Source organism: Aptenodytes patagonicus, chromosome Z, assembly GCF_965638725.1.
Source record: "Aptenodytes patagonicus chromosome Z, bAptPat1.pri.cur, whole genome shotgun sequence".
Taxonomy (NCBI): domain Eukaryota; kingdom Metazoa; phylum Chordata; class Aves; order Sphenisciformes; family Spheniscidae; genus Aptenodytes; species Aptenodytes patagonicus.
The window spans coordinates 87,712,536-87,727,440 of NC_134982.1; the positions used below are offsets into that span (position 1 = coordinate 87,712,536).

A 14,905-nucleotide genomic window follows, 5' to 3' on the forward strand; every position below is an offset into this window, starting at 1 on the left:
CAGCGACAGCATTGAGCGAGCTGCTCCCCGTTCTGCAGCCAGCGCAGTTACGTTCGTCTGCTGCTGGCTCACGTGAAGGAGGCCATACCTGCACTGATGAGGGCAGGTGTTAAATTGCTCAGTTGACCTTAATTTTGGCATTTTACACATTCTAAACCTTCAGCTTGCAATTTGAATAATCTTTGAAGACAGTACATTTATACACTATCTTAAAAGTAGAGGGTGCCGTATGGAAAATGCTGACAGCAATCCAATAGAGAATATCACAAGATGGTACACAAGCAAAACCGCATTACAGGCAATATAATCCCAATACCATAGACGAGTAAAATAATTGTCTTTTGTTGGTATTAAAAGGACACATACATATGTTTCAATATAATCCAGCTGCCACCGGAATGTACCTATTTCACTCCCGGCAGGGATATTTCCCGGCATGACTATATGCCTTTCAGTAGGGCTCCCTGGGAAGGTGTAGTCGATGAGGGCAGTGTCCCAGGCTTGGTGGCGTGGGAGATGGGGTTCCCTGGGTGTCCTGGCCTCCTGCCCAGCTCACACCTTTGGTAGGGGAAAATTCACTCGTTCAGACAGCAGCGGTCACGGTTCTTCTGCCATCTGTCAAATGCTCCTACTAGTGAACAACAGCTCCCTTAACTTCCCAAGGCTTTGGATGAGCCCATAGGAACAACGTCTAACCACTTCACGGGAGTCACTTGTACCCTGAGAAAAGGAAGGACGTTGCCTTTACATTACTTTATCCATGCAAACTTGTCCCTGTGTAGAAAAATCAAAGTGATTATAACTTCTGTAATAGCTGAAATACTGAAGTAAACTGGCCAAAATCAGACATCTGTACTGCACATCAGTACTTCATTTCCCTGTCTGACACTCGCAGGGTAAATGTGGTCCCTCCAATAAAGAACAGCATGTGAGTAGTGCCTGTATGCCTTTTCCTATAGAAAATAGTTGTCTAGTATAATAAAATCTACAACAATTTTTTTCAGCTCTGAAGTACATTTTTGAAAGGCAACTGCATGGAAACTGTGCACTAAACAGCATGACCATTAATGGCTAATACTGAGTCGGGATGAATTCTTTAATGGTAGAGACTGAGAAAGAATATGCCAAAAATAAAACAAAATAAGAGACAGAAAGGCGAGGATAAATTGGCTGGTTTCCATTGTTAGATAGAAAAAAATTGAATTCAACAAGCCCAGAAGCCTAGCAGCTGCTTCTTATTTTATTTTCAAAACTTAGTAACTGGTTGTATAACCCTGTCTCACTCTCCCTGAGAATTACCGGGGCCAGGCTGAAAATGCAACAACCAATTGATGCAGAGATACTATCTCAAAGAAGAATAAAATAATCTGTAGTTAAAAAGCATGGCCTAACAAATCAATTTCAGACTAGCAAACAGGTGAATAAACAAATACGGAGAAGGAATTGAAGATACATAAACAGGATCTTTGTCCACACTATGCTTCATTGTTAGTCATTTAGGTCTTTCACTGCTGTATTACAACACTTTACAGAAAGGTTCTTGCAAAATAAATAACTAAATAACTAAATAAGTAAATAAATAAAGTACTGGTTTATGTTTGGAACTGAGAAACTAGTAATTTCCCCCAGTTCATTCCATGCAAGATAGTGTTGCCTGCATCAGTGTAACTAATTACATCCAGAAATAAGAAAGCCGCAAATGCTAAGAAGAGAAAAGTAAGTGAAGAGAAGACTGAAAATATGGGAAATCAGTCATGCAGACTAACATCTTGCAACCAAGGTAAGGGAGAGAGCTAGAAGCAATTCCCCCACAGCTCTCCTGAATAAATTGGCAAAGAGCTTTGCTTTCTCTGCTTAGCTCAGGTCCGCTCCTTAAATTGTTGTTAACTGGAAAAAGATGAATAAACAAAGGCAAATTTCGTCTGGTTTTGACCCATTACAAAGACTGGTGACTACAGAACAGCGTGCTGAGCTCTGGTACGTAAAACTGATCTTGAGGAAAGCATCTATAAAATGTTAACTTCATAAAGCTGTGTATTAAATACATTTTAAAATCATGTTAATTAATTTACTCAACATGCATACACATGGAAATCTTTTAACTGTAAATAGTGTTTACTATTTTTCAAGACATATATTTAGAATAGTTGCTAAATAGGGGGTTGATTAAACAGAAATACTACATGATGAAATGTCTTAATATACCTCATATTTACTGTAGCTTTTTTCCACTCCTCCATTCTTTGGAAAGTTAAATACTACTGTGCAAATATTGTTTTAAACATTATGTGGCTCTCGTTTTCAAATTCTTCCAGTAGAATAATTTAAAGTATAATATTGATTTTACTAATGCAAGCAGTGATTGAGGAATTTTCCTCTACTTAATATAAATACTAAAGGAATTGGCCTATTACATTATTTTTCATAAATCTGTTAGCATTGCAATAACCAAAACCTTGTGGTACAAAAAAGAAATAAACAAACATGAATATAACATGACAAAACTTAAATGATCTGAGCACCATATATCCAATATCAATTTTGTACGACCTCCAGCGAAGATTTACTTAATAGCCTAACTGGCTAGTGAGAATAACATTTGGCAAATTACTTGCCAAACTTTCTGCTGGCATTGTTTTGCAGGGTACATAAGCTAAGGATGGCATTGTTCAACAGGTAAAGCAAAAAGGCAGTTTTACAGCTCGTTGTGTAAGATACGTATGATGTCAGGAGCGGAAGTCACAAAGCAGGGAGGAGACGGATGAAGAAAAAGACGTGCAAGAAAAGAGTAACACCATGCGAATACTTGGTTGAGACATGTGGATTCAATTAACTGCACAGGTTTGTTGTTGCTATCATCTAAATGATATGTATTCCCACTGATTGTTGGAACTGGGAACTTGCTTGGGATTACGCGCATATATATCTGCAACCAGGAAACTCATGAAGACATATGTTCACAACTTTTACTGACGCAGAAAACACCAATTTGCTGAACATTTTTTATGGATGTATACCCGCTTTTACATAATTTTCAAAAGGAAAACACATTTCAAAGCTAGAAATGAAGAAAATACCTTCAGACAGTTTAACAGGTTGGCCTTTGCCAGCCAGGACCCAGGCTCACATCCCTACTCTGCCGCCTTGGTCAGGGACTTGGGGAGAATGACGGAAGATGTGCAGCACTCTATCGGGCTGCAATACAGCGATTCAGCGAGGATTTTATTAATTCCTTAACAAAGGAGAAAGAAAGTGTCACTGTGGGACGGTCTGTATCTTTCTGATTGAAATGACTCACAGGGGACATGCGAGAGTGACAGAGGAAGGGTCTCCCATGTACCGGTGAAATCCCCACCTGCCAGGCTCCTGGCTTTGTGTCTCTGCGTGATGAACTTTAAAAGGTTTGGATTTCATCTTGATGCGGGATGGGAACATTTTCTAAATCTCAGAAATCTTCTCATGACAGAAATATAATTTCGTCTCCTTTATCCGCCAAGTATACCGAAATCAAGCCGATGATAAAATCTATGTTTCATCCAGACATCACATACGAAGATTCAGAAGATGCACAAAAAAGCAGATACAGGTGGAGCCTACAGTATCTGGCAAAATGCCTATCAATTAATGCCATTTTCAGCATTTGAAACAGGAATCGGTAGCCTATTAACTTCTCTGCAGCTGCTTACACATTTCAGAGAACAAGACGCTAAGCAACAGCGTTTAATCAACCCTGATTAGGATAGATCTGAGGTAGCAAAGAGTTAAAAAACATAATAATTCATTGCCATATTTGAACTCCTGGTAATGCACTTTTTATTTTTAAAAATCAGGAATCAGCACAAAGTTCAGTGCTTTCAGAAAAAGAATAATTCCTGCGTAAAGAGCTGCCAAAGAAATAAAGAAATGATGGATATTACAATAAATGAGACCATGAAGCCAAAGTTAGTGCAATGTTTCTCTCTTTTTTGAAATTCTAATTCTCTCTATATTTCTGCTCAAGGCAAACAGCATTCTTACTACATATTTGTGGAGCATCATGTGAACTTTATTCTAGGATAAAATATTAAACGAATAAATTGTTGAAAATGTATTGAAATGGTTTTAATTATTCAGTATTTTTAATAAGAATGATATATTTAGAAATTACAAAGAGCCTCAGGATCATAAAACCTACAGTGTCTGCTGCAGCTGGCACTTGCAATGTCTATTTCATCCTAAGCAGCAGTTTTTCTGTTTCTGAAGTATCTGAAGCAGCCACAGATATGGCTGAAACCATGAAGACAGAAGTGGGCACCGTGTAAAAGTGTGCTTTCTCTGTCTACTTACAACGTTTTTTAGTGACTGAGTCACTTCAGAGGAAGAGATGAAGCGCTTGTAATGGCTACACTAAGATTTTTATGAGCAAAAGAACCTTTGAGAGGTCAAGCACAAAATGACTACGGGCCTGGCTCGTCTTTATCCTACGCTCATACAAATCATAGCTAAAAAAACACCACACCCACTTCTTCTACCTTACATAGTCACTCACCACCAATCTTTTAACATCCCTATTCTGCTTCTCAGATGCATGCACACTAGCGCATCAGTGTTTAAAACCCAGCTGCGGTACTGCAGAAAACAGATGAACACAGCCTCCTGTCAAAAAGACTCTGACCTCTCTCTTATAAAAGGCGAATAATAAGAATAAAAGGCATTTGTGTAGAGTTTCATTCTCTGCCTTCAAATTTCTTTCCACTGTAAAGCTGCACACCCTAAAATCCATATAGAAAATTTATTAGAAGACCAGGAGATATAGGTATCATGGAAGAGATTAAAACTGGGCAAGTATCCGTAGAAAAAAAAATGATGGAGACTGTGTAAAATGCCTTTAAATAGTTTCATAAAATTGACATCATGCCAAAATAGAAGAGGCAAGGTTTTTATATGTTGCACGGTATAAATTTTGCTCATGTTTGTGCCAACCACAAATAAGCTCCTCTCCTCCTCAAATCCACAACTATTGCTGTAAATTCTGTGACTTGGACTGGTAGCTGTGAGAAGCCAAAATGGAAGTGACAGCATCAGTGACACTGCAAAATGGGAAAAAGGAAAAGGCAGAAACATGGAACACACATTTAAGCAGTTCCCTTCTTTTTTTCGGCAAAGCTGCTAGATTTGCAAGCAGAGCAATCTTGAAAAATTTATAAACTAGGAATATTTACACTTGCAGAGAAATAAGGTGCAACTATTCCCTGCACAATATAGCACCACCGCTGAAGGATAAGGGGATTTCCTTGTGGAATCGATTCAATAGATAGACCTCCCAAGACTGGGCTATTACTGGCATAAGTAAGTGCTTGAGTAATTTAAATATTTTAAAAGTTGGACACAAATTAAAGGTCAGCATAATATCTGAAGATAAAGTAAAGGGTTAATAAATAAAAGAATCACAAACAGGTAAACCTTAGAACAGAGATTTAGAAGAGTATTTATCTTGGAGGAATAAATTAGATAGAAGGAAAGATAAGTAAATGGAAAAAGTAAATTATGCAATTACTTCAAGGATGAAAATATTTCTGAAAGCTTTTTACAACCTCATGGAACTAGCTGAAATGACAACAAAAGAAGGCATGAAGATAAAAAGAACAAGACCTATGTACACAGAAAGTGGAATGAAACATAAAAAGAGTAAAGGAGTTCCCAGAAAAGTTTAAGAAGGTCTTAATACTGTTTAAAAGCTTGTTTTCACAAAAAACATTTTCTTAAAACATATGAAAGAAAATAAAGGAAGAAAGTATCAGATTCTGATATTCTAATCTTAAATATGCTCATGGAAGCTTTATATCAATGATATAAGTCAGGACAGATTTATTTGTTTAAGCCAGAAAAAAATTATTTGATGGTTCTGGATTAGTATTCTCAATATCCAAAAATGGTATTACAGATCATAAAGCTGTTATGCATGTAAAAATCAGTGTTCACTAGACAGACATACTAGCTGGAAATGACAGGACATGGACTACAATTTGATTTAAGCTCATAACAATTTTTCATAAAAAGAACATTATTTTAAGCATAGTCCTAGAGAGCCACAATTAAATGGGCTCATGGAAAAATGGTATTAAAAATTGTAAGCGTGCTTCAACATAAAAAAAAAAGAAAAAGTTGTAGTAACACATCCAGAATTATATTTGGTAATACTAAATTACACAACAGTGCATGGCAAAATAGAATTAGCACCTGCTGGGAAGCTCTGTAGAAATGTGAGAACCAGACTACTTGACTATGTAATAAATCATGTTCAAGATAAAAAGTTTAAATACTGATAAGAAAAGTCCCATAGACATATACTACAACAAAAATTGAAAGATCTTAAGCCTTCCCATATGACAGTACACATATGAGATATGAAGATGACAGTCCATAGATGATATTATACAAGTACCTACTTGCAAAGCATGAGTGCAAGTGAAGTTTCTCCTTACACTTAGAAGACAGACACTGAATGAACAACAGTCAATTAATAGGACAGGATATATTTTCATATTCTTTTGCAAGAGGAGGAGGAAAATTTCTGAACCTAGCATTGCTGACACAAAACAGAGATTGTACTAACTTGCTGGCTAACGCTGCAAGATGGAAACCCGCAGGCAGATCCATTTAAAGCTAGGAACTAGGAGCTCAATTTGCTGGATGTGGGCGAATATGTCAAGCAAGTATCATTACATGTTTACCCTTCTTTTATAGTCTTTTCTGGGTAAGACGCTAAAGCTTAGTGCTGAGCAGGCATGGCTACCTCATGGCCAGCGACCTGCAAGCTGAAGGAGATCAAATCAGGGAACGGGAATTGTCGATGCGCGTTACATTATAGTATTTTTTTCCTGAAGTACTCATTCAGTAAATAAATATTTAGTAAATAAAAAGATCTGGGGACTGTGGGGAAATGCGACCCTCCTGGAGCACTCCAGTAGAATAGATTTGACTGATTTGCAGAGAGGTATTGCAGTCCTGAGAAACAACATGTAAAACTGTTGTTCGCTGCTTTCTTTAGGCTGGTTGCACTAATATTAGCTTATCTATTCTGTATTGAAGACTCGACTTACTATGAGCTCAGTTTTCATTAATAAAGATATATCCAACTACACACACACACACACACAGAGCAATGTAACAACAATTTATTAGATATGCAGGAGCTAATGTGTACTGTTTCTGAACAATGAATTGTAAGGCTCAGCATGTGACAGTTAGTGGTCTTCCTGTAGGTTGTGTGATAAAGTACACGATGCATTAAAAAGCCCATTTTTTCCCCTCTTAACTGCTAGTTCTATAACCTCCTTATTTTCCTAAATTTGCTGAGCCTCTCTCTTTCTTTATGTTGCGGTAGTGAAGCAGTTTGCTGATAGCACAATACCTAGTGCAACATGTCTTCTGCAGCAATTTTGCAGGTAATTTCCTCAAACACAAAAGAGACAACACATATAGGACAGAGCTAGTCTGTAATTTACTTCTGGATAACAAATTATCAATTTAGTCACTTCTCTAACAAAACCAAAATAATTTTCCTCTCTTAGATTGATTTTTAACTGTGCTATTACATTATTATCCAATACTACTAGTATCATGCATATTTAATTTTATTTCAGAGATAAAACATTTTGTGGAAGAAAGAGGAGGATAAACTGACACAAAATGAAACAATTCTTCATGTTAAAAATAACCGGCATGAAAACACAGTTGCGAGGAAGGTAAATTATAAAGTATGCATTTATCCAATCATTTTAAATACCATAATTACACTGACTGCTCATCAAAAGACTTTTAAGACTCATTAAAATTATAAAACATTTCTAATTAAATCCATATTTAAATGAAGTTTCTATAACGAATCTACATGGTACTTTAAATCAAACAAAAAAGTTCTGGTGAAAAATCCAATTAATTGAAGTTTTTGTAAGAATTACAGCTTAATGATGGGGGCACAGCAGTTGCCTTTTAGTTAAAATTGAAGATTACTGTGTTACATCCATCTTTAGCCCAAACTTGTCCGTAAAATAATCAATCTTCATGAAATTTCACATGTCAAATATTCTAGTATACAATAATTATTTTTTTTCTGGAAATAGTAACTTTCCAATTTAACAATTGCTGCAAGTGGCTCTTAGGGTTAACGTTACCTTATATCTGATTTAACTGATTCTATTAGAAGGGGAAGAGGACCTGTGTTCTTATTAGTCAAAACCTGTCCGAAGCACAAGCATCCACTCATACGCGCTCTCGGTCACGACATTTTGCCGGTTTCAGACACGGGTGCCTGTTTGCCAGCCAAGGCACTGGGGAACCGGGCTTTTGTCCAGTGCGTTGGGATGGTCCATCAATACTCATGCAGGGACTGCCCCGAAGTAGCCACCTTCTTTCAGATCGCATACAGTCTCCAGTCTTCGAGGATTTACATCGGGCTCCTTCTGATCTCAAATGGCTTTACCATTTCTCAGTTTTATCAACAGCATTGCTCTATCGCTTCTTTTATTCTTCCTAGTGGTGTCGCTCTGGTGTGAGATTAATTGTCTGCTAAAGCTCTTTATTGTCTTATGTCAAGGACTGCAGCGGTGGTCTTTCACAAGACCCCGGTCCTCAGCCAGGTTCCATAGGTTAAAGCTGCTCAATACCTCAAATATTCCCCATCAGAGTCTGAACACATTCATTGCCATACACCATCAAAGTTGGAAGGGACCTCTAGAGGTCATCTGGTCCAGCCCCCACTCAAAACAGGGGTAACTAGATCATGTTGCTCAGGTCTGTGTCCTGGTTTCGGCAGGGATAGAGTTAATTTCCTTTCTAGTAGCTGGTACAGTGTTTTGGATTTAGGATGAGAACAAAGTTGATAACGCACCAATGTTTTAGTTGTTGCTGAGCAGTGCTTACACTGGCCAAGGACTTTTCAGCTTCCCATGCTCTACCGACTGAGAAGGCTGGAGGTGCACAAGAAGCTGGGAGGGGGCACAGCCAAACTGGCCAAAGGGACATTCCATACCATGGGACGTCACGCGCAGTACATAAACTGGGGAAAGCTGGCCGGGGGGGCCGCTGCTCGGGGACTGGCTGGGCATCGGTCGGCGGGTGGTGAGCAGTTGTACTGTGCATCACTTGCTTTGTATATTCTTTCATCATTATTATTATTATTATTATTATTATTATTATTATTATTATTATTATTACTATTACTACTACTACTACTACTACTATTGTTATTTTATTTTATTTCAATTATTAAACTGTTCTTATCTCAGCCCATGAGTTTTTCTCACTTTTACTCTTCCGATTCTCTCCCCCATCCCACTTGGGGGGGGGGGGGAGAGTGAGCAAGCGACTGCGTGGTGCTCAGTTGCCGGCGGAGGTTAAACCACAGCAGTGTTCAAAAGAGGCTGAAATTCATAGATCTCCAGAGGCATAGGAGGAAAGCATGTAGATAAGATGGCAAAAGAAGAGTGACATGCTAACATGAAAAAGGAAGAAGGTTTGTATATAGGTAAAGGCAAAGCTACACTGATCTGTGAAAATGGGAAGTAAAAACATACGTCTTTGAGGAGCTCAGAAGAAGGGGATCCAGTCAAGGGACCTAAAACTGCTTCCTTGTAAGAGCATTGGCAACGCAGTTCTTCAGCTTTCTGTATGGAGATTTCCAGTGGCACAAGAAACCCATATAGCTGAATTTTTTATGTATTCTTCTCAAAACAGCCACACAGAGAAATGTATCTCTATTTAACAGACTGTGAAAACAAGGCACAGAAAGATTACAGAAGCCCAGAGTTCAGAGTCTTCTAAAATGTGCACTCTGGTTTTCACTGAAGAAGTAAAGGAAGGAAATAATCCTCCAGCTCCAGTTTTTTCCATGCGCTCTACTTATTCTCTTTGCTGCAAATGATTTCCTTAGCAATAAAGAGACATTCCATTCATAAGGATCAGTTTGGGCAGTTTTACTCTATTATGATAGTGGTGACTAAAGAGATGTTTCCTCTGGCTTCCTCATCCCTCCTGGTCACGGTGCCGGGCGAGCTTCTCTGAAACTGGACCGTACGTCAGCTGGGGGAAGCTGGTGTGGCAGAGATTCATTTCCAGAACTCAATTTCAAAAGAAGGATTTTTAATAAGGAATCTCAGCGCATGGATATTGTGAGAGGTCAGAAGTTTTCTCCAGCTTTCCTGGCTCTTGAGTGCCTGCGTTCCAGCAGCAAGAGCTCTGCCCAGCCCGAGTGAAAAGAAGGGTACCACCTAGCAGATCTCGTTAAATGGTCATGTTTACCAGATTCTGACATTTTAGACAAAACAGGGTAACATGCAGAGTAAATGGTATCTTGAATTATTTTGCAGGTTTTTCACTCTACATTGTTTGCAAACTGTGTGATTTCATACAGGATATTTACTTCGTCATTTCCCCCCGCCTCAATCCATCCATGTTTGAAATTGCCGCCCTCGATATTCTTCATTTTCCTTTTCCCTTTCTTTCTCACCAGCCTTTTTTCCAGATGCTCAGGGGGCAAACAGGCAACAAGTTAGACCCGTCTCCCTCTGTACACACCTTCTTGTGTGTGTTTACAAACAGAATGATAAGAATGGTACAGTTTAGCACAAAAAGAACTACAGATCTGAAGAAACAAAAATGAGCTGCAGTTTTACCAATCAACACTTGTAATAGACTACATAAATTCTTCTGTACACAGAAATAACAAGACCTTCTTGAACCCTCCCAGTGATTAATTAGAAAGCCTGTCTTACAGATTTTTCTCTCAGGTGTAGTAACCTCGTGGACCTTACCATTAAGAACTAATAAATAAATGCTTGGTTAAGCACAAACTGGTTGATAGGCAGTGAAAAAGAGTGATGATCTTGGTTTTTATGCAAGACAGTTATCCTGTCATGTTACCTTAGAGGACAAAATAATACCAAATAAAAATAAAATTTTCAAGTGCCTGGTATAATGAATTATTTAGAAAAATTCATTACTATTTTTCCAATAGAAATGCAACATGCAGGAAATATAGAGGTGGAGTTACATACAGGGTACACTGTTTTCATACTATTTTTAGATTAGCTGCACTAAAAATCTGAAATGAAAACAGAGAGGAAACCTACAAAAATTATTAACTAGTATAAACAAACTATGTGTAATTTATGTCATAATATGTCTGTATATTGAAAGATAATTTTATTTTTTACCTTTAAACCATTGTATTTTCAGTGTGCTTCTAAGGATCACAGTGTGATACAATTACCTTAAAGGAGGAGAGGGGATGGAGATGTCCCTTTAAAGGAAGCTTGACAGTATGTAAAATACACTGACATAATTAACTCTTCTCACAGATTACCTGGCACATTAAATGTTATATATTTGCCTCTGTATTGCACACGTTATGGTAATAAACCATCGTCACACTTGACTTTTTTTTACACAAATCTCCTGATGTAATATATAAAGAGGAAATTCAAGATTACCTAAAAGACGTAATAACTCTAGTTCTGCCCCATGTTTTGCATTTTCTTAAGTACGTTATAATTTAAGATGATTAGAATAGAAATAAATACAATTCATAGACATTTCAACTGCCAAATATGTATTTGCTCATTAAATTTGAGATCACTTAAACCGTATTACTAGATATGAGAGCCTTAGACTCGTTCCGAGTAAATAAAAAAATACTGTCTTAATAGATGAAATAGAACAATTTTTTAGAAGCGTGACACAGGAAAACCTTAATTCTGTCATTTACATATCCTGTCATATACAATCCTTATTTGTATAAGCACAAATTATTTTTTTGTATGTTTAGTGGGGTTTATACATCGAATTTTCGGTGCCATAGCAGAGATGTCCGTGTGGGCAGTAAGTAGCAACTGCCAGAGAAGCAGGCTGTCATCCCCTGTGGGCTGCTGGCCCCCAGCCTCTTCCAGAGGAACATGTGCGTGCCAAACGGCTCCATTCCGACAGCCGCTTACGGATGCAGGAGCTGGGGATGCCCGCTTTGATGGCCGTCAGAAACCAGGTGACGCAGAGGAGTACGATATTTGTGGTAACGCCGAGACAACTCCTGCTCATTTACTGATTTCTGATTTCAGAGATATTAGCGATTTTCCCCTCAAACAGAAAACCCAATTCTCCACTTTTCCAAGTTAACAATGGAGGGAGATGCAGGGGGCAAAGGAGTGGGCTACCGCAGGAGATTTCGTTCCAGTGCATGCCAGACAGGAGAGATGTCTATTTGACATTTTTTCTGCAGATAAAAGGAATTTTGCCCCTCTGGTTGTTCCTTCCCTCTTTTCTCCCTCCGGGGCAATGGACAATATGAAAAGAAAGTCCAAAACCCCACAACATCTGAAGCAATGCTTAGCTGGTCAGGTCAGGATGCTTCCATTCAGAGGATTCAAGGATCGCTGCTTAAGAGGATATCTGACTTTCAAGACAGACAGCAGAATTTCTTGGGAAACAAAAATCATATTAAAAAAAAAGTAGAGTAAAATGCATGCAAAATACTCTCATTATTCTTTTAATTTTTTTTTCTATAGAAATAAAATATAAATAGAGTTGATAAAATAAACAGGGCAGGCTTTTCATATCCTGCAAAATAAAATATCCGTCTGTATTCTGAAACAGCGTGAGATGTCAGATGCTAAGCACATCAGTGGACCTTGGCAAAAGTAAATTTAAATAAGATATGAACTGTGTTATGCACTGGTAGGAAGCACATAAATTAATTTGACCTGTCAGCTGAAGTTGAAGGGGGTGTGCCCAAGCTTAAATAAATCCTCATGCTGCTTTTACTAATTAACATCTGTAAAAATCTACCCCTACTGAAAGCACCCTTAATATTTCACTTATTTCTTCTTCCAAGCTCTCTTCCGTACCTGGAGTTATGTGATGGAAATTATATTCCTGAATTTCTGATGTGGCTGCATTTTAATCCTTCTTGTGTTCCTTAATTTTGAAATCCACATTTTGACAGCTCACCCCCTCCCTTGATTAATGCCTTGTAGGAACCCCTATATGCCTTGCCTGTAAGTGATCTAATTTTGTGCGGGAATGCCTGGGCTGGTACGTTTCACCACCCAGGTGGCTACATTTGGACTAAATGAGCTGTGACCAGCTTCATCGAGGGCCATCGCAGTCTTTCTTCGTGTAGCCCCACAGTATGCAGCCACTGCTCCAAACATGATTTGTCACAACCCATCAATAGAAAATAAATTATTGCCGTTCTCGCTTGTCAATGGGCTTGTCTTCACTTCGGCTGGCCTAATGATTGGAAGCTCAAAGGGAACATTTCCAGCCTTTGTGGAGCATGATTATGACTGAGCACACTACTCCCCTATGCATCCTGGCCAGTAAAAACATGTAGGGAAAGCAAATTATTTCGATGTTTTGCACCGATGATTAGAGCATTAGCCATGAATGCTAGAGAAGCTTATATTTGACAGTCAAGACTTGTTCAGTTCTGACATTTATTCACTCATTTTAATGCCACTAGTAAGTGCAGGGTTGCAGCATTCTTGTATGTGCAAAGAACATACCATAATGCCAGAGTGCAAAAATATGAGTGAGGAGAATGACCTTGGCAAGATCACAAATCTTTAAGGCAAAGAGATAAACTATATGTAAAAGTGAAAAAACTAATTTAATTTTGTTTTCACACTTGTAATTTTCTCAGACATGTAAATACGTCTGAATAAATATGGCTGCAAAAATGCTCAAGTGGCAGCTTACTTCTTAGAATTTTTTCTGCTGAATTTAACAAGAAGTTGTAGCTGACCTCTTTGAACGAACACTGTAACAATACATCAGTTTTTAAAAATAACTTTGTTTTCCTTAGGCTACAGAAAAGGGAATGAAATGGCTCAAACAGATGGTATTAATTTGGATTTTGAAATTCAAAGACAGTGTAGGTCAGAAGGTAACTGCTGTAACCACATAGGCAAAAGCACAGATAGGATGTTCTCCATAATGGATACATCTGGATCACAGTGGAAAGCAGCACAAAATTATCTGTTCTAATCTGCAGTATATAAATAATGTGGCTTGAGACCATACCCAATATTATTTAACATTTGAAATATTTTTTATAAGAGATTGACCAGCAGCAACATTAAGAAAAGAGGGACAAACATCTCCTGTTCGTCTTACAGAAAAAGGCACTCAGTTGCATTCAATAAAGGTGCATTAGACAAAATGAGAGATGTTCTTTAAACAGTTATATGTGTATTTTCAAGAATAGCCACCTAAACTGTAGTTTAAAAAAAGGTGAATATGCAAAGCCTCAATTAAGGGATCAAGTTTTGCTAATTGAGCGCTTGGAATTGTTAAGGGGGAAATCACCGTGCAAATGATGCACTTAATCAATCGTTACTTGGGATATTGTGTAGAAATGGGGTTTTTTTGTTTGTTCTAAAGGCAGCAATTCAGGCGAATGTTGTGCCCCTACAACACAATCACAAAATATTTACTATTTTTGTTGAAACAGTGGTGCCAGCCTACAACCCGTCAGCCATCGTATGCCATAGAAGTAGCGCACTGAATGGATGCTAGGTGTGTGAAAGGACTCGATAGGTGATAAGGTATACGCAGGTGGCCCTAGGAACACCTAAGGTATAGTGGATCAGTGGCACGACTCTCACCCACAGTGAACCACATGAACTGCTCCGGTAGGAAAAGCGAGCACTGCTCATAGAGTTGCGCTCCTTGGAGTGACGAGACTGCGTAACAAAACCATACTCTCATACTTCGCAGAAAGGGCTGAACACGTGCAGGCTAAAGACTCGGCGATAGGAGGACAAGTTAAAAGGAACTAAAATGAATTATTTCTTTAAATCTCAATATACTCAACTGCTGCTTGAGACTGTTAAGTGCTTTAGATGCAAAAACAATATGTAAAACCATAACA

At 38.2% G+C, this 14,905-nt stretch overlaps 1 protein-coding gene across 3 annotated transcripts in view; it reads right to left on the reverse strand.

Annotated features, from left to right (window-relative positions):
- Positions 1 to 14,905, reverse strand: part of KIAA0825 (KIAA0825 ortholog) — a 267,900-nt gene that overhangs the window by 13,303 nt on the left and 239,692 nt on the right. Inside the window, exon 22 of one of the 3 annotated variants that reach the window (XM_076361839.1) lies at positions 12,388 to 12,451. The exons of the other annotated variants lie outside the window; for them this stretch is intronic. Within the exon in view, the coding sequence (XP_076217954.1) occupies positions 12,412 to 12,451 (40 nt within the window). The 3' untranslated portion in view covers positions 12,388 to 12,411. Of the gene's footprint in view, positions 1 to 12,387; positions 12,452 to 14,905 lie in introns of those variants that run through there. 3 annotated transcript variants of the gene reach the window in all.